Genomic DNA, 24,105 nt, shown 5'->3' with positions numbered 1-24,105 from the left:
TAATATTGATACCCGAGCAAGCGAAAGCAATGAAATCTTGAGCGTTACGAGGGTTTCAAGGCACGAGGGTCAAACAAATTTTGCCTCCGAGTGAAACACAAAATTTTTCACCACACCAACGTGAAGAAAATACTAACTATGAAATACCAAAAAATCAAACCAAATCAAATCCAAATGAACGTAATAAAAATGTTATCATTCAAAATCATCATTTGAAAGTCAATTCTACCAGCTAACATAAGGAAACAACTGAAAATTTGCCCTACATGTGGATAAAATGCACACTTTCTCATTAAAAATATTTTCACCACACCAACTGTTAAAGTCCCTCTTGATTGTTCAAAAACGAATGAGAAAGTTGCATTTTATCCACATGTGGGGCAAAGTAATCAGGTGCAAATTTTAAGTAGTTTCTTTATGTTAGCTGGTAGAATTGACTTTGAAATGATGATTAAGAATGTTTTTTTTTATTAAGTTAATTTCGATTAGATTGTTTTTTTTATTTTTTATTTCATAGTTAGTATTTTCCTTACGTTGGTGTGGTGAAAAAATGTGTATTTCATGCACTCGGAGACAAAGTTTGTTAAACTTTTCTCCCTTGAAACCCTCGTAACGCTCAAGATTCCATTTCTAGAACCACTTGCTACGCTCGTGCTTCAATTTTGGAATCTTTCGCTTGCTCGGGTATCAATATTAGCACGAGCGGTTAAACAACAACAATGTAAAACAAATAACTATTATACACGGTGACTTTTTTCCAGTGTGTGATTCGGAGAAGCCGCCCCTAACTCCACTGCGTCCGAAGGTGAACTCTATCTTCCATTTGTTCGGCGAGTGGGTGTTTGAAGCGGCGCTCATCGGGACCACGCCTTCCTACAACAACAATCAACGTAATTTGTTAATTAATTATAAACATGTTGCAAATATGTTCAGTACATACATGCCACTATGTTTGTACCGAACATATTTGCATAAAAGCATCTAGGTTGCAATACACATTGAACTCATTTTCTAATAAAAGTAGTACCTATAGAATTTTAGGTCACTTACAAGCTTTTGTGGAAAGTTGATGGACGGACGGACACTAAGAAACGGACGGTCACTGAGGGATGCTGTCTCTCGCAATTGAGATTATATATTTTTATTCGGTCAAATACATAAATAATTTAAAAAAATGTTTGTTTTCAGAGCGAGCTGACGGCACTCCGCCGCCGCCATCATTGTCGGATGCCACGAGCAAGCTCAATATGGCAGCTTACCAACCAGGTAAACGAAATAAATACGGGCAAAAACCTTCAAATCTCATCCTAAGGTTTTTTATAACAACTGTTAGAGGTATGGGCAATATGAATATCATCTCGCTTTGTGTGCTAGGTTGTACTAAGGTGCGCTGTGCTGTGGCACAGCGGATGTCATTCCAGATCTAAAGCAGAGCCCCACTGGGGAAGTACCTCCACCTTACAGAAAACCGCAATCAAATAACACTAGACCTTACTCATAGTATTGTGTTCCTGTCGCTGAGTAAGGTTACCACAGCTCAACGAGGGTGCGGAGTGTTAGGGTCGGCAAGGCACATGTAACTCTTCTGGAGTTGCATGCGTCCATAGGCTACGGAGGCTGCTTACCATCAGGCGGGCGGTATGCTTGTTTGCCACCGATGTAGTAAAAAAAATAAAGTGATTGTTTATGGCTGTCCACCCCTATTCGCATCTGACAATATAACTATCACTCGTGTTTCATAGAAATATTGCTGAGTACTTGTAAAAAATTCTTACAAATTAATTTCATTAGTTTTACAATTTATTTATTTAGTCGTATGGCATATTTCAATTCTTGGTCGCTTTACAAATTTACAAATTAATATCTAAGGTCTTCACCCAATGGGCTGCGTTTTCGCTTAGCTTAAGTAACTCCAGAGGATCTCCCTTGTACTTTCTTTTTGGACACTCATGGACAATGTGGTAAATGGACTGTACAGGTGCTCCACAGTCGCACTTCGGTGTATCTCGCCACCCACACTTAAACATAAATTCTCCGGATCGCCCGCTTTCAGTGCGAAGTCTATTTAGTTGGCACCATTGCCGTCTCGGAGCCGAAAAGCCCTGCGGTTTGCTGGTAGGATCGTAGCTGGCATGGGATGCCCTGGGCAAGTTAGCAATCCAGTCCTCCCTCCATTTATCCTTGATGTTAAAACTGCTTTCTTTAAGTTCCTGTGCCGTATTGGCCGGTGGACGTCGGGATTTTAAGCGTAGCCTAGGCGGACAGAAAAAATCAGAAAAGACGGGTAGCTTTGGATTTGAGGCAATTTTGTTTGCTTCCTTTAGCAGGGCTTGTTGTCTCCTGAGATGAGGCGGGGCAATGTGGCTCAGAGCCGGCAGCCATTGTGTCGGAGTGGACTGTATGGTACCGGTTATGCACCGCATGGTTTTTCGGAGCTGGACATCGACCTTCTCCACATGTGCACTATTGAGCCATACGGGTGCGCAATATTCACCAGCGGAATAAACTAGGCTGAGTCCCGTCGTACGAAGCACGTCAGCGCTGGCTCCCCAAGTAGTTCCAGTCAGCTTGTGCAGAATATTATTACGGGTTCCTAGTTTTTTGCTCAACTTACAGAGATGGGAACAGTATGTAAGAGAGCGGTCTAAGGTTACGCCGAGATATTTTGGCTGTGGATTGTACACAAGGGTTTTACCGTCAAAGTTTACTGAGGGGGTGTATGAGGCCAGTCTGTTATTTAGGTGGAATGTGGAAATCTCTGTCTTGCTAGCATTTGGTACCAATCTCCACCTTTTAAAGTACAAGTTAAGTAATTGCAAATCTGTGGTGAGTTGCGTTTCGGACGATTCAAAAGTGCTGTGCTGGTGGGTTAAAGCAATGTCATCAGCATAGACAAATTTTCTGGACGCTGTTTCTGGGAGGTCATGGGTGTACAGATTAAACAGCAGTGGCGCCAGTGTGGATCCCTGTGGTAGGCCGTTGTGTAGTTTTCTAGGACGACTCTGCTTATCTCCTAGATGGACGACAAATTCCCTATTACATAACATACTGATTATTAGGCTGGTGATTCTTCGACAGGGGACAGCTTTCATTAATTTGTAGTGTAGGCCATGCCGCCATACCGTGTCGTAAGCTGCAGATAAATCCACGATAAGTTTTACAATTGTTACATCCAAAAGTACCGTGAGCGCATAACGATAAAGAAGAATTCTAACCTACATATATTTTTGCAGGTCGCGCCGAAGCCCTAGGAGCCCTATGCCGCGTACTTTGCTCCAAGCAGTGTCGCGAAGAAGTTTCAGCACAGTACCTAGCCCGCTGCTACGCCGCCATCCACCGCGGACTGAGAGACCCGCCTACTGCGCCTGCTGTAGTACTCAATGCTCCTGATATATTCAGGTAAACAAGTTTGATGCTTAATGCTTGACTCATAGAGTCTAATTTTTATTGAAGTCCACATATTCCACTATAGTGCTAAATGAGTTTGAGGGCCTACTGCGAAAAACGAAAATCGATATTTCGTTATTTGCCACTCTATCGCTCTTGCATATTCAAACGATATAACAAATATACAAATACGATTTTCACGGTAGGGCCACTGAGCTTTTCAAGTGATTTGTTATTTAACTTTCATTCTTATTTCTTAAGACATAAAATCGCTATTCATAAAGTAACTTCATATTTCCTTTACAGATTGGACCTGGACGGCGTACTAGTATTAGTCCCCGACTTTATCACAGCTCTGGAGCACATCTTAACAGAGCGAGAGCCGAAACTAGAGTGCGGTTCCATAGACAAGCGAGAGCTGCGCAAGGCAGCCATCAGTGCGTTGTTGTCTTTGGTCGCCTTTCCTCACCATTATAAGGGGCTGCCGGTTCCGGAGTTCCCTGGATGCAATGAGTAGTAAGTAAAACTCTTACATAGTTATGTTATACTGGTACTCGTTGCATCATGAAGGCAGAATACGATAATATTTTGAATCTATGTCGACGGCTGATCGTAAAATCAGGCAGATCATGAAATTCCTAGGCATATCGTGAATTGTGAAAATCATTCCGGGCTCCTATTTCTGGGCAGTTTGCCCTTCGGGCATCTGAAGCAACATAACGAACCTTTCCCACCTATATTTTGATTTAATGTGTTCCATATCGTCAAAACATTACGATAACGTAGTTACAAAAGTTACATTTCTAAATAAATAAAACATGTCACATTAAAATTAAATATAAATAAAATTACATTTACGATCGGCCGCCGACTGTGACATCCAAGCGAGTCGCATCTTAGGTGTCGGTAGCAGAGTAGAGGTGAACGGTTTCGCACAACGATTGCAATAAAAGTAATTGCAAAAACGTAGCGAACAAACGAATGAGTTGATCTTGAAAAAGCTCTTTGGTCAATTTTGCAGTTGTGTGCGTAACCTCAACTTTGACAACGATACGTATACAATTCTGAACCATATCACCATCAAACACGACACACTTTCCCTTACAGCGCCGGCATGACACTAGGCGACTACGCCCGCGGCAAGATCTCCCTAATCTGCGTTACTGCAGTCCAAGTTGAGACCTCAGACGCACTAGCAGTGCCTTTACTGAGCGCTTTGTACCTGTGTGTGAGGCATAACGCGCAGGCATCGACGGCGAGCAAGGCGCATAGCGCGCCGCCTGGCTCGACTATGTCGCATAGCACTGATTACAAAGGTAAGGGCTAACTATGTGTTATGTGGTCCTGGTACTTTTGAGGACATTCTTCTATGAACGTATAGATAACGAAATTCCTTCTCATATGAACATTTGCTATTCAATTTGTGGTGGTATTATATGAGAATATAAACTTTAATGCCATCTGGAGAAAATATTATTTTGATTTAAGATTTTGTTTTTGAGTTTGACACACTATTTTCTTATGAATAAAAAAAACGTCAAAATTTAAATTTATATTAAAATTTATTCAATGAAACTTAAATTATATCCAGTACACATGTTCTTTTTATGTTGCTCTTATATTGAATCTTATCAATCAATCACTATCAGTCTTGTAAATACATAAAGAGCTACCCTACCTTTTAGCTATGCCTCCACGCTATATTATCATCTTACATTTTTCTGCTACTTACACCTCAAGCTACACTTTAAATCCAAGTAAACATTGAGGAAGATACTTTTTTTTAAAACACCAATATTCTAACATTGTTTACTGACCGTTCGATTCAAGTTGGCCGTTACCTCCCCCCGCACCACGCCGCAATTCAGGCCGGCGTAGTACTATAACATGACTGTGACGTCATTATGCAACGGCCATCTCGAAGGGAATGGGTAGTATTTAACAATGTTTTTAGCCAGTTATTGAGTCAGAAATATATACCTATTATTAAAAAAAAAACGCGAATGGAACTCATAAAAATCACAAACATTTAATCCTTGTATTTTTTACAACTCTCTGCAACAAGTAGATTACGTTTTACTTTACAGTTTTTCTCTAAGTGAGATTTGCAGCATAGTTGGATGGGTTAGACCTGGCTAAAAACATACACTGATGACCCGAGGAAACCGACAGATTGTAACTAGATGTCTTTTATACGATATAAAATCAGAAAATGGTACAATTCAAGTTTTGAATTTCGGTTTAAAGAATTTATTTCTCAGAAGATTTTTTTACAATTCACTTACATGAGAATTAGGAGTAAATAAGTTAACATTGTACGGGTGAGCGTATGCATGCGTGTTTACATTCACACAATACAAACAAGTGCCTTAAATTACCTTAAAATATATACATATTTGTTAATTATATGAAATGAAACATTATAAAAAGACACGCAATGCAAACCACCATTTATTTGATCTAGAGTCTAGATTCTGACCTGCGAGTGGTGTCACAAAATAATTTTTAATTATTAGTAACAATTTTGCTATTAATAATATTAAATAAGCTGTTGGGTTTCTCGCCCGGCGCCCTAGGTTAGGTTTTTTATAATGTATTTATAAGTATTTTGTATTGTTTTTGTATGTGTTTTTGTATTTTACTTTTATACAGTGGCGGGGCAAGACCAAAATTTTATATGGGCAAGGTACTTTTAACGAGGCCCTCTGGTGCCGCAAGAAATAACGAACATTTTTACGGTGTGTCCGAGATATAGGTACTAGTACGCGAGGCCGTAGGCGGTGGCCCACGTCGCCCACGCCTAACGCCGCCTCTGCTTTTATATTCATGTTATAAATAACCTAATCTAAGATGTATTGAATCAAAAATAAAAATAAGCTGTTATATTCATTTCATTAAATAAAGTTACATTGACTATTTTTTTGTAAAAAAAAAATGAGCTTAGCTAGTAACTGTCGGATTCCTCGAGCCAGTTTTTCACATACATATTTTATTTTACGTTGCCACCGTTGTGTTGTGACCACCGTCCACTCCGCTAGCGCGCTCCGACGGCGGCGCGGCGGAGCCCTCGCTGGACGACCTCGTCACCGACCTGGACCCGGCGTCGCCGCTTTTCGGTAACCTCCTTTTACTGCATGTGTTAAGGGGCAATGTTTGATTGTACAGATACGCTACTATTCTCTAAACACGCTAAGAATACGCATAGTGTAAATTATATCCGCAAACTAAATTTTGTCAGATGAAATAGATGGCGATGTATAGTTCGTGTCATCCACAATGACGCGCAGATTTGTCAAATCTAACCTTTAATAACATGATATTACGAGTTAAGGCACGCGTCTTCGTGAATGACACGTTCTAGATGGTTTTATAAATAAGGCAATTGCACTGTCAAACGTTAGCGCATGACAACCTAGTTAGAGTATAGTTACCGCAAAACGTACTGCACATTACTGTCAGTGTGATAACTACAATATTTGGCTCTACGGGTCGTATTATATCTTTGTCTAAACTATGAACAAAGAATACGTACTTAGTCCCTAATTTCCATTCACATATTCGAGAGACTTCGCCTAGCTGCCAAACAAATAAAATAATGCTATTATCAATATCATTATCTGTATAATCAAACGTCGGTCCTAAAGTAACGAACTTTTCTTGACAAGTCTCGTGAACATTAATTACATTTTGTGTATATTTTTTTGTTGTTACCATTGCTTGCTTGTTATTGATATGATAAATTACGATCTTCTAAGTTATACTGCATAATCTATTAGGTTACGCGTAGAATGATTTAAATGCCGTGTGTTCACTTATAATTAACGTATAGTAATAGTTTGAATGCAACTTGGTGTTTCTTTGAGTGAATATGTCGAATTTATTTTAACCTTAATAACATTTTCACGTACCTAGTTACTATCATAACCTTACCTAGATTGACTTAAAGTTGTAAAAGATTAAATTAATTACGTAACTAAATATATAATGATGGTAAATAAAAACAAACAATTTGAAACGCATGTATCTGTTACAGATAGATAATCCCGCTGTTATGAAGAGACCTGCGCCTAAGTAGGCCCATCATTTTTTTCTTATATTTAATACGAACTTGCAGTTTTGTCTATGGTAGTAGCGAAAGCGAACCCATTCACACTAATATGATTATTAAAATTTGAAAGTAGGCAAGATTAAGAACCGAGCCTTCTTAGGCACAGGTATCTTACATGAAATGTATGTTTCCTGTGTGATACTGATATCAATTCGTAATTTTTATCCGAATGTCAGGTGCGGCACTGGTGGTGCGTGCCACGTACTTAGTGTGCCACCGCCTCATCTCCTCGTGGAAGGGAGACTTGCAGGTGTCGCTGGCCGCGTTGGAACTGCTCTCTGGCCTGGCTAAGCTGCACTCTGCTAAACCAGGTACGTTCTGAACAAGACTGTAAGCGTACTTAGTTAATGATTGTAGATTTTAACACAAATAGGGTGTATGAACCGTAGAGGGCAGCACCGGAGCCTCTATATATTGGCGCGAAGTGTAAATGTCAAATTTAAGCTTCCAATGCCACAAGATGGCAGAACCTACACCTGTAATGCACAAGAAAATATTCGTGAACTGCAGAGGGCAGCACTTGCTCTGGTGCGCAGCCTCAATGTCACAGTCAATGTATAGTTCGTTTCTAATTCAGGCCATTAGATGGCAGTCCCTCTGACACGCACGGCCCCTTTTCTACATATTGATGTACATCAATAATTTCAATTCAGTGGCGACCCAGTTTTGATCCATCCTAAAGCCCCGACTTTTTTAATTTACATAAAAAGCATGATAAAGTAACAGTAGTGTTATATAATATAAGAAAATACATGTTGTTTGAAATATAAACAGTTTTCTATGTTTTCACGCTCACTAGATTTTGTGATCGGTAAGTGATGAACTCTATATGTCATTGAAAGCTTCAAATTACACAAACATAGTAAGACGACGAATCATTCTGAATATTTTAGCCGCTTTAACATCTGATAGAGAGGCGGCTTATATTTTGCAGTACTTTGCGTGTCTTTGGGCCTGTTTCACAATGTCCTAGTAAAGTATAAGGTAGCTAATAAACAAATAAATTAACTGCCAGATAAAAATATATTACGTTGTAAAGGTATTTATCTACCAGTTAAATGAATAAATGAAAATTTATTCACAAGAACATGTGGTACATTAGATATCATTAAGTATAAATAAATATAGTGTAGTAGTTAAGCTTATTTGAAAATTGCGAAACGCCAACTATGACTTTATTTTAAGTGGCAAGAAGCTAATTCAGAACTTTACTTGGACATTGTGAAGGGCCTGTGCCCTTAGGATTGGTTGCACCTATCCGTCTACCATTTTATTGTATGTGAAGTTTCATGGTTTACAACTGGGCCTCAGTGTTCCTTTGACTAACTAAACATATGTTGAACGTAACGTCAGAAGCGATAGAGCGCAAGCGCGCCGTCCGCTGGATCTGCGACTACATCAGCATCCAATGCAGCCGCCCCCCTCCCGCGCACTCGCGTGACCTGCACTCGTGCGTGGTGGCCGCGTACTCCTGCCTGGCCTCCTGGCTGTGCCCCGCGCTGCTGGCCGACCCGGACTGCCTGGCCGCGCTCATGGAGGTGGTGGAGCTGGGCATCTCGGGCACCAAGAGCCAGGGTGAGTGAATTACTCAATTAATCATTATTTATTTGTCAATAGTGGGTTTACAACGATACAAGTGCAAAAATTGGAAATTCGAAACGAGTGGCAATAAATTAAAACACGACCGAAGGGAGTGTTTTAAATCGACACGAGTTGCGAATAACTTATTCGCACATGTATCGTACAACGTTTTACAGTACATATGGCCTTTTAAATGTTCGACACAGTAACGTAATATGCTATTTTTCGCACTAGTGCGGTAAAGTAGCACCATATGCACTGTAAAACTATTTACAATATGTAACTTATGAGCTACGCATCGTTTATTTTTTACGCTTAATTACTTACTACTACACTAGTGCCTGGAGACACTAAAGACTGAGAATGTCAGAGGAGCTTAGCCAGAGTGAGCTGTGAGGTAAAGACTTCATTCTAGTGGAATTATGACGTAGCTGTGTACTGTCCAGTCGCAATTGTCATGCATAGGGACGAGAGAATAAGTGAAATAACCGAATGAGGAGTAAATACTGATTTACTGGTGTTCGATTTATCTTATTCCTGTGTCATTGCTGGAAAACACTGGTGTCTGCGACTATTAGCTGTGAGTGACTTGAGTTTCATACATACCTGGTGTAGGCTTCCTGCCAACCTTTACTTTTAAGCGTTTTAGAAACCCTGTCTATATTGTTGCTAACATATCAATATCAGACATAGCAGGACCTCATCGACGATTGTCGAAAGTTTACCAAAATAATAAAAATAATATACAACTTAAGGCTGGTTTCCACCAACAGAATCACTGCATGCTGAGTGAGTAAAAAAGATGAAGTGATTCTATTAGTTTTTAACAAACACATCCCACGCTACGCGTCTTCGTACATCTGACGGATGCAGCCTAAGGGAAATAAAACAATTGAAAATCAATCATGTTATTCTAGGCAAATCTGGCGAGCAACCAAAGATGAAGGATGAGAAGGAACTGAAACCTGTTTCTATGAGAGTGCGCGACGCAGCGGAATCCTTACTGATGCTCATTTTGGAACAGGTAAGATAAACTATGTACCAAAGACTTAGTGATAGTAAAAAAGATTGACTTTGCACCTCTAGTTTGACAGCTGGAATAGATGGCGATGTACTGCGCCATGTCTTACGAGTATGGTCACTGGATTCTCAAGCGTTAACTTTTTACGACAAAACTTACCGCATAATGTATCACTCTGAGATTCAAAGGTCAAATTTGTCTGAAGTCATCTCATATAGATCCTGACAAAGTTCATGACAAATCCTGATCCTGACATACAATTTATTTAGGTGGGATCGGAATCACCGGGAACCGGTTGGTGCCGATTGGACGAGCGGTGGTTATCTGCGCTGGGGCACGGTCGCCTGCGGCATTACGTCGCCGATGGCAATATTCTTCTGTCGTTGTTAGAAGAACCGCTAGCCAACAGCCAGGAACCGCAACCTACCCTTATCGGTAAGAATCTGGAGATAATAAATAATTCAATAGCCCAATATTTAGTCCATTGCTTTCACCCAATAGCCTAGTTACCCTAGTTCATTTTAGATTCCTTCAACTCTCAATAGCCCTTATACCCCCTGGCGGGTGCTGCCTCTGCGTAAGTCCCATGAAATTGACCATTTTTTCAAAATTAATTTAAAAACATACTGTTTGTAGAAGCATAAGTTTGGGAGTCCCTCACGGTTACTGAATTTAGTCTTTACTAATAGTATTATTGTTTTATTTTTATTTGTTCTTGGTAATTAATTATGTCTAAAATATTAATTTTCTCTTATAATTACCCCTGACACTACGTATTACTTAAGCATGCTAATCACACTGACACTTCAACATCATGACTAGTTTTATAAACACCACCACTATACCACCACCACCTCTATCAGTATGTGTCTGTATTATGTATTTTTGACCGAAGTGATCATCCGCTGCGGCTGGGGCCGCTTCGCGTGGTCCATGAGCAACCGCGGTGCCCCTCGCTCAGGCGCTCGTGGCGGCGGCGCGGCGTGCGCGCGGCCCGTCGACATCCTGGAGCCGCCCCCGCGCGCGCCGCCCGTCTGCCGCCCGCTGCCCCCAGCGCCGCCGCCGTGCGCCGTGTGAGTACAGTACACCAGGTCACACGCGGCCGTCGACATCCTGGAGCCGCCCCCGCGCGCGCCGCCCGTCTGCCGCCCGCTGCCCCCAGCGCCGCCGCCGTGCGCCGTGTGAGTACAGTACACCAGGTCACACGCGGCCGTCGACATCCTGGAGCCGCCCCCGCGCGCGCCGCCCGTCTGCCGCCCGCTGCCCCCAGCGCCGCCGCCGTGCGCCGTGTGAGTACAGTACACCAGGTCACACGCGGCCGTCGACATCCTGGAGCCGCCCCCGCGCGCGCCGCCCGTCTGCCGCCCGCTGCCCCCAGCGCCGCCGCCGTGCGCCGTGTGAGTACAGTACACCAGGTCACACGCGGCCGTCGACATCCTGGAGCCGCCCCCGCGCGCGCCGCCCGTCTGCCGCCCGCTGCCCCCAGCACCGCCGCCGTGCGCCGTGTGAGTACAGTACACCAGGTCACACGCGGCCGTCGACATCCTGGAGCCGCCCCCGCGCGCGCCGCCCGTCTGCCGCCCGCTGCCCCCAGCGCCGCCGCCGTGCGCCGTGTGAGTACAGTACACCAGGTCACACGCGGCCGTCGACATCCTGGAGCCGCCCCCGCGCGCGCCGCCCGTCTGCCGCCCGCTGCCCCCAGCGCCGCCGCCGTGCGCCGTGTGAGTACAGTACACCAGGTCACACGCGGCCGTCGACATCCTGGAGCCGCCCCCGCGCGCGCCGCCCGTCTGCCGCCCGCTGCCCCCAGCGCCGCCGCCGTGCGCCGTGTGAGTACAGTACACCAGGTCACACGCGGCCGTCGACATCCTGGAGCCGCCCCCGCGCGCGCCGCCCGTCTGCCGCCCGCTGCCCCCAGCGCCGCCGCCGTGCGCCGTGTGAGTACAGTACACCAGGTCACACGCGGCCGTCGACATCCTGGAGCCGCCCCCGCGCGCGCCGCCCGTCTGCCGCCCGCTGCCCCCAGCGCCGCCGCCGTGCGCCGTGTGAGTACAGTACACCAGGTCACACGCGGCCGTCGACATCCTGGAGCCGCCCCCGCGCGCGCCGCCCGTCTGCCGCCCGCTGCCCCCAGCGCCGCCGCCGTGCGCCGTGTGAGTACAGTACACCAGGTCACACGCGGCCGTCGACATCCTGGAGCCGCCCCCGCGCGCGCCGCCCGTCTGCCGCCCGCTGCCCCCAGCGCCGCCGCCGTGCGCCGTGTGAGTACAGTACACCAGGTCACACGCGGCCGTCGACATCCTGGAGCCGCCCCCGCGCGCGCCGCCCGTCTGCCGCCCGCTGCCCCCAGCGCCGCCGCCGTGCGCCGTGTGAGTACAGTACACCAGGTCACACGCGGCCGTCGACATCCTGGAGCCGCCCCCGCGCGCGCCGCCCGTCTGCCGCCCGCTGCCCCCAGCGCCGCCGCCGTGCGCCGTGTGAGTACAGTACACCAGGTCACACGCGGCCGTCGACATCCTGGAGCCGCCCCCGCGCGCGCCGCCCGTCTGCCGCCCGCTGCCCCCAGCGCCGCCGCCGTGCGCCGTGTGAGTACAGTACACCAGGTCACACGCGGCCGTCGACATCCTGGAGCCGCCCCCGCGCGCGCCGCCCGTCTGCCGCCCGCTGCCCCCAGCGCCGCCGCCGTGCGCCGTGTGAGTACAGTACACCAGGTCACACGCGGCCGTCGACATCCTGGAGCCGCCCCCGCGCGCGCCGCCCGTCTGCCGCCCGCTGCCCCCAGCGCCGCCGCCGTGCGCCGTGTGAGTACAGTACACCAGGTCACACGCGGCCGTCGACATCCTGGAGCCGCCCCCGCGCGCGCCGCCCGTCTGCCGCCCGCTGCCCCCAGCGCCGCCGCCGTGCGCCGTGTGAGTACAGTACACCAGGTCACACGCGGCCGTCGACATCCTGGAGCCGCCCCCGCGCGCGCCGCCCGTCTGCCGCCCGCTGCCCCCAGCGCCGCCGCCGTGCGCCGTGTGAGCGCAGGTCACTCATTGGTGGACCTTCTGTCTTCGTGATAAGACCGTTTTTCCATTGTCCGATCCGATATCGGATCCACATGTTGGGCCGCGGGGTGTATTTAGGCGCGCCGTCCCTGCTTCCGCGGCACGTACGAGTATAAGCACACAAACAATAATTGTCGGTCCGACAGCTGACAGAGCGTCCTACATGTCTGAAATTAGTCCTGAAGACGGGCAATGAGGTGCGCGAATAACGTGACAATAAATCGCAGCAATGCAAATATTTAGGTACTGTCAAATCACAGATACGAGTATGTTTACATTTTTCGTCTTATTTCAAAGGCCTCCTAAGGTGCAAAAGTGTAATCATATCTTAGACGTCGACTGTACCATCGTATACAAATTAGTTAATCGGACGGACCTTATTGGACGGACAACAAGGGTAAGGTTTAGGTGTGTTGAGTTTGTTTTGCGGACCTGACAAAAAATCTTAGCCTGGTATTTTTATGCTTTTACCTATATACTTCCGCTATGAGTCTGTTTTACACCAATGAATGGTCGTCTATATTTTTTTGTCTTAATAATCCCTTAAAAATGCTTGTCTAAATTATTTAGAGGGTATATATTTCCCATTTTTTGGTACAGTGACAGTGCATTCCCAAGCCTGGAAGCGGTGTTGCGCCAACTGAACGACCCGGAGGCGCCCACGCTATTCAAGCTGTTGGAACAACAGGCCGCCGTCGAGAAACGTGTTCAGGAGAGCGAAAATAACGCGGTAAGTTACTTACTCTTTTTAATGCCACGACAGTTACACAAATACAGTCAGCCTGATTGATATCTATTGCCAACGCTTGTGACTTCAACGGCATTACATGTGTGTTGCCGATTCTTTAAAAACTTGTAAGTACTCTTCTTTTTTAAAGTGCCATACTGTCGTTTATTGATGAAATTTCTACAGGGCGTTTAAATTACTCACGTTCGCAAAACTTGCACTGACTGTTTAGGTGGCGGCTATTTAGGTTTTAGGTTATTTTGATTGATTGGTTCTTACATGAATTCAAGAGTTACGTTTTTAATTAGCCCAGCAGTGGGACACTAAATCAGGCTAATCAACAAAAAACCTTTTTAATTACTTTGTGCTAAACCGATGCCCAGGCCGAAATGATTTTTTACATTTCGTCAAGTCAAGGGCTTATCTTTTCTTAACGCAAACTATCAAAGAACTTAGAATAACAAAATGGCAGGCAGTTTAAATGAATGAATTTGTAGTATCTCAAGTTAACTGTCTATCAGCCGTGTTATTTTTATGTTTTTGCAATACAAAGAATGCCTACTGGACAATTATTTATACAGGTGCCAGAAGAGTGCGTACCGCCGGAGCCCGTGACGGAGTTCCAGACGGCGCGATTATTCTTGTCGCACTTCGGCTATCTCAACATCGGCGGGGAGAGAAAGGTAACGAAAGCATATTCTGTATACGTTCTATCAGCCATCAGAGATATTTGCATTATTTTAACTTACATGTGTCACTAAGCTTAGGAGTTGGAGCGAATACCGTCATGCTTTAATTTAGGGGTCTCCAAACTTTTAGACCTGAAGGCCTTTGCTTCCTTTTCGGGGGCCGAATCTATTTTATTTTATTTGCAATACTTATAAGTATTACTTACTAGGACTTAATTAGAAGTCATTATAAACATAATCAATAAAAAATTATACTTGCTTTGATAGCTCGGGAAAAACATCTCAGCACTTGTCTTGTACAAAACGAAATCGAAATAACTTGCCCATTCAATTTTTTGCATCATTTAATGTTACGTCAATTCGGGGACGTGTGTCAATAGACTTCGTTTTCCCGATAAGGGCTATGGTAATTCATTCTGCTACTACATAAATATGTGCGCATTTATCTACTTCCGAATATTAGTTTGCGCTAAATTGATAGAGAAACTTTGTTTCATACAGAAATCATGCAAACAACGTTATTTTGGTGTTACATTGATAAAACGTATAACGTTTTTTTCCGTGATTTCTGAATGAAACAAAGTTTTTCTATCAATTTAGCGGCAATTTCTATTCGAAAGTAGGTAGATGCGCACATATTTATGAAGTTATAGTGTGTAATGACTTAATAAAGGCAATTGTTTCTTGGATGGAAAGCGAACCACCTTAACCCGATTGTATGAGTAGGGCCTGGGCCCGCGGCTAGTGGCGCTGGACGACGCGGCGCCGGGGTTCGCGGCGGCGCTGCGGCGCGTGGACGCGAGCGGCGCGCGCACCGCGCTCACCGTGCACGTGCTGCTCGCGCGCGCCGGCCAGCGCGCCGCCGCCCACATCGTGGCCAACGCGCGCAGCCCGCCGCCCGCTGCCTTCGCCAGGATGCTGCGCGGGTACGCTCATCTTACCTGATGCTATCTTATTTAAACTTTACACTACCCAACTAATCACGGGGCTTAAAACTCTTGCAGGCGAATTTGAATGATATCTTCAGCTTTAACAATTGTCCCTGCCTCTAGGCTAGGCAAACCAGTACGCGTCCGCGGCCACCCGGGCTGGACGGGCCACGTGGCCACGAGCTACGACGCGCAGCCCGAGTACTTGTCCGCCCCACCGCCCGCCCCCGCCGAGGACAAGACTCCTTCCATCTACGACGGCAGGGAGCAGGTAACTTCGAGTTTTTATAAATATACTCGTATGTTGCAGCTCAAATACTCATAGTGTGCATTCCTTTAAGGAGACAATACTAGAATTCATTTGCAATATAACCGATTGGATGTCAAGCATAAATTTTTGTAAGATTTCTAAAATGTTGAGCATAGAGATAGGTGACAGAAAGGTTTATGACTTTCGCGGTATGTGGATTTATCTGAGTATTGAGTATGCCTATAGGAATGTTGACACATGTTGAATTTTATAATAAAATCTAGTAAAATAGATAGCAAATGAGCAATTTATCGCAATAATGTGGTTATTAAAATAATATATGGAAATGATAAAAAAGTAATAGGACCTGAAAGTTTCAAAATTACAGGTTTTATAATTTCCGAAAAGGAATAAAGTAAGGGTATCATTCAATTCGTTACATTTTGTCCAAAAAAATATTTTACAGCAAATATATACATAAACGCAATATTTCACCGACAAAATCGCAATTTTAATGTTTTTCATACTTCAAGATGGGCTCTCAGTGACCGTGACGTCACGTTTGCTTATCGTTTTGTTGGGAGCGTTTCGCGAGTGAAGTACGACTGTCGGACTTTGACTATCATTTCTGACTTTTGTATTGCTTTAATGCAATGGCTCCCATATAGACATTTGATTCTAAAAACGAACCTGAACGATTGATACCATTAATAATAAAAAATCATCTAGCCTATTACCTGTGTCTTCTCTTCCAGCGTTTTAACTTCTGAGTTGATTTTTAAAATTTCATAAATCGTTTGTTTTAGTAATTAATCCTCCTTAGTGTATAATCCTCGAATGACGTAAATGAACTAATTACTCGACTTCTGAGAAGGCTCTTATGATGTGGATGATGATGGTACCCATTAAACACATCGTGGCCTCCAGCTCCGCCCAGCCAATGCTCTTTAGGAAAATAATATAGTAATAATAATATTGAGTTTGTTCGTGTTATAATTGCGCTTTGTGTTGCAGGTACTTTACTGGTCCGACTCCAGCAACGAGATCGCGTTCGTGGTGCCGTCAGGGCACGAGGTGGTCGACACGGATGACAAGAGTGACGTAAAATCTGATACCGACGGCAACTGTCTGTCGGCCAGGTGAGTACATTATAACATTACCCACCATGCACTATCAGGCCAATTCTAACAATATAATGTGATACTGATTTAACATGGATCTGACATCATTCCTTTTGATAACAGAAGTAGCTGCCTTTGGGGCAATCAATGTCACTTTGACGTTAGATATGATTTGGTTATCAGGCTGATATCTAACAGATATCTGACAAGAGGAATTGCGCATTATGTCAACCTTCAACCAAAAACGTCAATTTTAACACTGACAGATCAATATCATATTGGAATGAGATCTGATAACTAAACTCGAATTGGCCCGATGTATGTCCGTGTGATTCGTGCGTGGTTATTATTGATAAGAATGAATAACCTACGGGTAATGGGCCGTGTAAGATCAGATCAATCCCGGCTCGATGAACGTAGAATCCGGGCTAGGTTAAAATACCTGACGAAGGGATATGTTACGATATAATCCATCACTTAATTGATTTTTTGCTTGTTATCTGTAGTGTGATACTGATAAATTCTGAATCGGGAAAAAAGTCTAAAATAAGTAATTTTTATATCAACCAACAATTATATATAGCAACCGTTCCTCAACCTACTTACGGTACTTACTTACGGTACGGTGTCAAGCAATGTCAAAATATATAGCAATTTCTATAAATCGAATTAATTCATAAACGTGCGAAAAGTGGATATTTTAACCCAAATCCACCATCTTTTGACCAGGAGTTCAGAAAAGGCGGCAGGCTCGTGCTGGGACGTGTCGAGCAACAGCTCAGGCGCGCCGTCTTACGAGCGAAGCATCAGCGAGTCCGACAAGGCGGAGCGAGGCCGTTCCAGTCTCAACGAGAAAGTGCGTGCGCTGTCGCTCGACCTTGACAAGCAACCAGGCGCACAGCTGACGGGTAAAAATATACAATTATAATTAAAATAATATCTAAGAACAATAATAGCTTAAACCCATATTAGACAGTTGCATCTTTGGTTGGGACAACCGTTCAGTGGGCAGATTTTACAAAAATGTTGCCAGGTGGTTTTAAACAATTATTCATCAACTTTGTTTCAGGAAGCGGTAGGCGTAATCGTGACTTCACGACGAAGATTCTGGTTATCTGGTTGGAAGATTTTGAAGATCATCTGAATCTACCAATCGGTAAGACAATTTACGTAAATTTGGACTTAGAAATTGAATTTAATACAAATTAGAATATCGAAATCCCAGGAATTACATTTGACCACCCTGGAACGCCGAACTGACAAACGTACTTGTACCCGTCAGATGCCCAGTGCCGGATTCGTCCCATCCCCCTCAAACGCCGGATATGCTCGCGTACGCCCGTTGTCTGCCGCGACTTAAACTGCATTAAAATGCATGTCATATAAAACTCTATTTGTAAGTGTTTAGATCTCAAAATTGTAAAAAATATGATGGAATAAATTTGGTGACTGATAAGGCACAAGGCTGTTGAGACAGTTTGTACAGATCAGGGACTAGGCAGTTAACGGGTACAATAAGTTAAGACCCTCCGGCAATTGACAGGACTTGTCCGGATCAGGCACTAGGCGTCCCAAGGGTTAATTAATGCCTTTATATTTTGATAAAAGAATAAACGCCAACGAAAACACAAATTAAGCTAACTAGTTTATAAACAATACGTGTTCTCTCGCCCTTACATGGCGACCCTGTTTTATAATTGTATTGTTCTGTTCGATCCTAATAGAAGAAAAAAACATAATTTAAGATAATGGGCATTTTTTAAAGAAATGGTCTAATACGGAATTTTCACCCTTACATGGCGACTCTGCTGTACCTATGTCGACTATGATTGTGTTGGCAATGTCCACAGACGATCTGCTCCGCTACTGCGAGACGGGCCTCCCGTGGCGGCGGCACGAGGCGCACTGCGTGTGCGTGTCGCCGCGGCGCTCGGGGCTGCTGCTCGTGCACACGGTGCCGCGCGCGGCGGGCGTGCTGTGCGACGGCGCGCTGGTGGCGCCCTCGCTGCTGCCCGCGTGCCTGCGCCGCGCCGCGCGCTACCTGGCGCGCCCCATCCGCCTCAACACCGACCTGTGAGTTACATTCCACAGACGAGCTGCTCCGCTACTGCGAGACGGGCCTCCCGTGGCGGCGGCACGAGGCGCACTGCGTGTGCGTGTCGCCGCGGCGCTCGGGGCTGCTGCTCGTGCACACGGTGCCGCGCGCGGCGGGCGTGCTGTGCGACGGCGCGCTGGTGGCGCCCTCGCTGCTGCCCGCGTGCCTGCGCCGCGCCGCGCGCTACCTGGCGCGCCCCATCCGCCTCAACACCGACCTGTGAGTTACATTCCACAGACGAGCTGCTCCGCTACTGCGAGACGGGCCTCCCGTGGCGGCGGCACGAGGCGCACTGCGTGTGCGTGTCGCCGCGGCGCTCGGGGCTGCTGCTCGTGCACACGGTGCCGCGCGCGGCGGGCGTGCTGTGCGACGGCGCGCTGGTGGCGCCCTCGCTGCTGCCCGCGTGCCTGCGCCGCGCCGCGCGCTACCTGGCGCGCCCCATCCGCCTCAACACCGACCTGTGAGTTACATTCCACAGACGAGCTGCTCCGCTACTGCGAGACGGGCCTCCCGTGGCGGCGGCACGAGGCGCACTGCGTGTGCGTGTCGCCGCGGCGCTCGGGGCTGCTGCTCGTGCACACGGTGCCGCGCGCGGCGGGCGTGCTGTGCGACGGCGCGCTGGTGGCGCCCTCGCTGCTGCCCGCGTGCCTGCGCCGCGCCGCGCGCTACCTGGCGCGCCCCATCCGCCTCAACACCGACCTGTGAGTTACATTCCACAGACGAGCTGCTCCGCTACTGCGAGACGGGCCTCCCGTGGCGGCGGCACGAGGCGCACTGCGTGTGCGTGTCGCCGCGGCGCTCGGGGCTGCTGCTCGTGCACACGGTGCCGCGCGCGGCGGGCGTGCTGTGCGACGGCGCGCTGGTGGCGCCCTCGCTGCTGCCCGCGTGCCTGCGCCGCGCCGCGCGCTACCTGGCGCGCCCCATCCGCCTCAACACCGACCTGTGAGTTACATTCCACAGACGAGCTGCTCCGCTACTGCGAGACGGGCCTCCCGTGGCGGCGGCACGAGGCGCACTGCGTGTGCGTGTCGCCGCGGCGCTCGGGGCTGCTGCTCGTGCACACGGTGCCGCGCGCGGCGGGCGTGCTGTGCGACGGCGCGCTGGTGGCGCCCTCGCTGCTGCCCGCGTGCCTGCGCCGCGCCGCGCGCTACCTGGCGCGCCCCATCCGCCTCAACACCGACCTGTGAGTTACATTCCACAGACGAGCTGCTCCGCTACTGCGAGACGGGCCTCCCGTGGCGGCGGCACGAGGCGCACTGCGTGTGCGTGTCGCCGCGGCGCTCGGGGCTGCTGCTCGTGCACACGGTGCCGCGCGCGGCGGGCGTGCTGTGCGACGGCGCGCTGGTGGCGCCCTCGCTGCTGCCCGCGTGCCTGCGCCGCGCCGCGCGCTACCTGGCGCGCCCCATCCGCCTCAACACCGACCTGTGAGTTACATTCCACAGACGAGCTGCTCCGCTACTGCGAGACGGGCCTCCCGTGGCGGCGGCACGAGGCGCACTGCGTGTGCGTGTCGCCGCGGCGCTCGGGGCTGCTGCTCGTGCACACGGTGCCGCGCGCGGCGGGCGTGCTGTGCGACGGCGCGCTGGTGGCGCCCTCGCTGCTGCCCGCGTGCCTGCGCCGCGCCGCGCGCTACCTGGCGCGCCCCATCCGCCTCAACACCGACCTGTGAGTTACATTCCACAGACGAGCTGCTCCGCTACTGCGAGACGGGCCTCCCGTGGCGGCGGCACGAGGCGTCACCTAACTTGACTGTTTGCCCCAGATAAATATAGTCGTTAACAACTTCAAGCGTAGATTCTCCAACTGAACTGATTACTTAACTTAATACGACTCCTTACAGACGTTGGTGTTGCTAAAAAAAGGTTACCCCATTAGCAATACGACACAGACTTAATTAATTCTGTGTTATAGTTACAGTTTCCTAATTTATAAGTATATACAATCAAAATAAAAAAGCGGCCAAGTGCGAGTCGGACTCACCCATGAGGGGTTCCGTACCATTTATGACGTATTAAAAAAAATTACTTACTAGATCTCGTTCAAACCAATTTTTGGTGGAAGTTTGCATGGTACCACTTTGGAAGTGTCTCTCGCGCAAACTATTCAGTTTAGAAAAAAATTATATTAGAAACCTCAATATCATTTTTGAAGACCTATTCATAGATACACCACACGTATGGGTTTGATGAAAAAAAAAAATTGAGTTTCAGTTCTAAGTATGGGGAACCCCCAAAATTTATTGTTTTTTTTTTTTCTATTTTTGTGTGAAAATCTTTATGCGGTTAATACATCTTCTTACCAAATTTGAACAGTATATTTCTTATAGTTTCAGAAAAAAGTGGCTGTGACATAAACAGACGGACATGACGAATCTATAAGGGTTCGGTTTTTTGCCATTTGGCTACGGAACCCTAAAAATGTAGACCTACTTGCATTCCAATAACGCAACAAAATATCTGCAGATACCAACCCCCGCACGTGCGTCGCCGTCACCTCATCCAGGAGCTGGCGCAGCAGTTCAAGAGGGAGCTGACCGAGCCGGAGCTCTTGGAGTCGCTCTTCAAACAGCCCGCCTGAACGCAATAGGCCAGAGGGCAGTGTTGGCCGAAACGTTAATGCATTCAAATATCAAATATCAAACATTTATTCAGCAAATAGGCCACAGGGGCACTTTTACATGTCCATTTTTACAAACAATAAATTAAAAAAAAAAAAAACGATTACAAATATCGAATCTATGAAATAATAAATACTTTATTAGAGATGTATACTGTCTCTAAATGTCAAATTACACAAAAAAAAACTATGATAAAAAAATAAAACCATAAAATACTAAAATTCTTTAGAGATGTATAAGTCTCTAAGTGTCAGAGATAAAATATAAAAATATATATTAAATTATCCTTGGAGATGTAGAGGGTCGCCAAGGCTTGAATTCTTATATAAATAATTAAAAGACAAAAAAATTAAAACAGACAAGAACCGAATGAAGTGTTTCACGTTAATGTCACTCAAAAGTAAAGTTACACATTACATTTGACTATTAACCATTACAAATTGAACCGTACACTGTATCCGTCCGTTACGGTTTACAATTTTCCAACCTTCAAATTTTAAATTCTAAGGTCGAAATTGCTATGCAACTAATATCTCAATGGTTTACTGCAAACGGAATGCTATTAAATCTAGAAAAAACCAATATTTTATATTTCCAGCTTAGACATAACATTAACAACAAACTACTTATAAAGCTAAATGACGTCGAAGTACCACAAGCTAAAGAGATAAAATACCTAGGCTTCATCCTAGATTCCGGTCTCACGTGGTCCCCTCACATCGACTGCTTGTGCGGCAAACTGTCTTCCGCATGCTATGCGCTTTCCAGAATAGCACCGACCTTGTCTCATGAAAATGTGACAAAAGCGTACTATGGGTATTTTCATTCGCTTCTTATTATGGGTGCTGACCTTTGGGCGACGGCGGCTGAACGCGAAAGGCCTTTCAAATTACAAAAACGTGATGTTCGTATTATCAGCGGAAAGTCATATGATCATCCCGCAAAAAGTTTATTTAAAGAGTATAAGATTCTCACTCTTCCGAGTGTTTACATATTAAGCGCATGTAAGTATGTTAGGGCTAACGTGGATCAATACGCTACCCATTCGCAGGCCCGTAGAATTAACCGGTTAATCGTCCCGCGGTGCAGGCTCGCAAGGGCCCGAAAGTCACTTGGGATCTTAGGCGTAAAATTGTATAACTTGCTACCTGAGGAAATAAAACTAGCAAAAACGAATAAAAAGTTTGACCAAAATCTTAAAGCAATGTTAACTGACTTAGCATGCTACAGCGTCGACGAATTTGTTGAATCGTGTACTAACCCTAAGTAGGTAATTTATATATAAACACGTTTTTAATTTTTTACCTTATAAATAACATGACTTGATGAACTTGGCTGCAATAATGGGATGTACCTATACAATAAATCCAGCAAAAGAAGTATTTATCATCAGTTTTTAACACTAGCTCTTTTTAACCGACTTCCAAAAAGTAGAAGGTATGTATTCAAATATTTTTAAACATTATTAGGTATTATAATTTTAAGACTGATGTGTAATCGTGCTTAACATTCCTTGTTAATGTTGCAGTATTTTAATAATTTAATTTGCTTATGCATAATTTATATCGTTACATAATAATAAAATTAATTTATTTAAACTGTGTTTGATTGACAATATTTTTATACATATACATATAAAGGGTAAAGAAGAGTTAGAAGCGCTGGTGGCCTAGCGGCAAGAGCATGCGACTTTCAATCCAGAGGTCGCGGGTTCCCCCCGCCGGGAAACCCCGGCTCGTACCAATGAGTTTTTAGGAACTTATGTACGAAATATTATTGATATTTACCAGTCGCTTTTCGGTGAAGGAAAACATCGTGAGGAAACCGGACTAATCCCAATAAGGCCTAGTTTACCCACTGGGGTTGGAAGGTCAGATGGCAGTCGCTTTAGTAAAAACTAGTGCCTACGCCAATTCTGGGGATTAGTTGTCAAGCGGACCCCAGGGTCCCATGAGCCATGGCAAAAATACCAGGACAACGCGAAGAAGAAGAGAGACATATAGAGTAAAATCAATAGGATTCAATGTATAAATTGATTATGAATGGTCGTGGCGCAAACATGGCCTAAAATCGCTCGATATCAAGGCCCATCACATTTGACAATAATAAACGTTGCAGGCTGTAAGGGCGAATATCGAAAATAGCGAATAAAGAAGAAGAAGATTAGTTATTTTGCTCGCTCTATTCGGGCAAAATATGAAATTGTACATTCATTTTGTCTAACCTTATAGGACCAGCACAATAGACTACCGGTTTTTTCTGACTGTATCTATTATAGAGGGACGGGTAGTCTATTTCGCGGGCGAGATACTGTCGTGCCACTCCTGTGTTAGCCCTACTGGATTCCCTGGAGTTACGTACATATGCGAGAGGTCCGTTTTTTTCTTGCATGCAGAATGCAGAGCGTTTGCTGCTGGCCTTGTCATTCTCTTTGCGATTTGTCACAAATGTAAATGCGGCATTATATTAGTTCGATTTTATGAATACAACCTTATTTTTAAACCATCAATCGTCTATTCGTCAAAGCCGCCTC

General features: G+C 46.0%; 1 protein-coding gene across 5 annotated transcripts in view; it reads left to right on the top strand.

Moving 5' to 3' along the window:
• Positions 1–19,186, top strand: part of LOC133526879 (ral GTPase-activating protein subunit beta) — a 33,824-nt gene extending 14,638 nt beyond the window's left edge. For 3 of the 5 annotated variants that reach the window (XM_061863709.1, XM_061863711.1, XM_061863714.1), the window contains 19 exons: positions 762–890; positions 1,189–1,266; positions 3,234–3,399; positions 3,694–3,903; positions 4,495–4,703; positions 6,426–6,503; positions 7,672–7,806; positions 8,849–9,070; positions 9,994–10,100; positions 10,367–10,532; positions 10,993–11,170; positions 13,745–13,874; positions 14,453–14,554; positions 15,287–15,486; positions 15,613–15,760; positions 16,754–16,878; positions 17,590–17,768; positions 17,930–18,016; positions 18,711–18,945. In XM_061863709.1, the coding sequence (XP_061719693.1) occupies positions 762–890; positions 1,189–1,266; positions 3,234–3,399; positions 3,694–3,903; positions 4,495–4,703; positions 6,426–6,503; positions 7,672–7,806; positions 8,849–9,070; positions 9,994–10,100; positions 10,367–10,532; positions 10,993–11,170; positions 13,745–13,874; positions 14,453–14,554; positions 15,287–15,486; positions 15,613–15,760; positions 16,754–16,878; positions 17,590–17,768; positions 17,930–18,016; positions 18,711–18,937 (2,876 nt within the window). In that variant the 3' untranslated portion in view covers positions 18,938–18,945. The other 2 variants (XM_061863710.1, XM_061863712.1) reach the window with 2 other exon arrangements.
• The last annotated feature ends 4,919 nt before the right edge of the window (positions 19,187–24,105 follow it).

Source organism: Cydia pomonella, chromosome 17 (genome assembly GCF_033807575.1).
Source record: "Cydia pomonella isolate Wapato2018A chromosome 17, ilCydPomo1, whole genome shotgun sequence".
NCBI lineage: Eukaryota > Metazoa > Arthropoda > Insecta > Lepidoptera > Tortricidae > Cydia > Cydia pomonella.
Note: the sequence above shows the minus strand (reverse complement) of the source record. Positions and strands in the feature narration are given on the sequence as shown.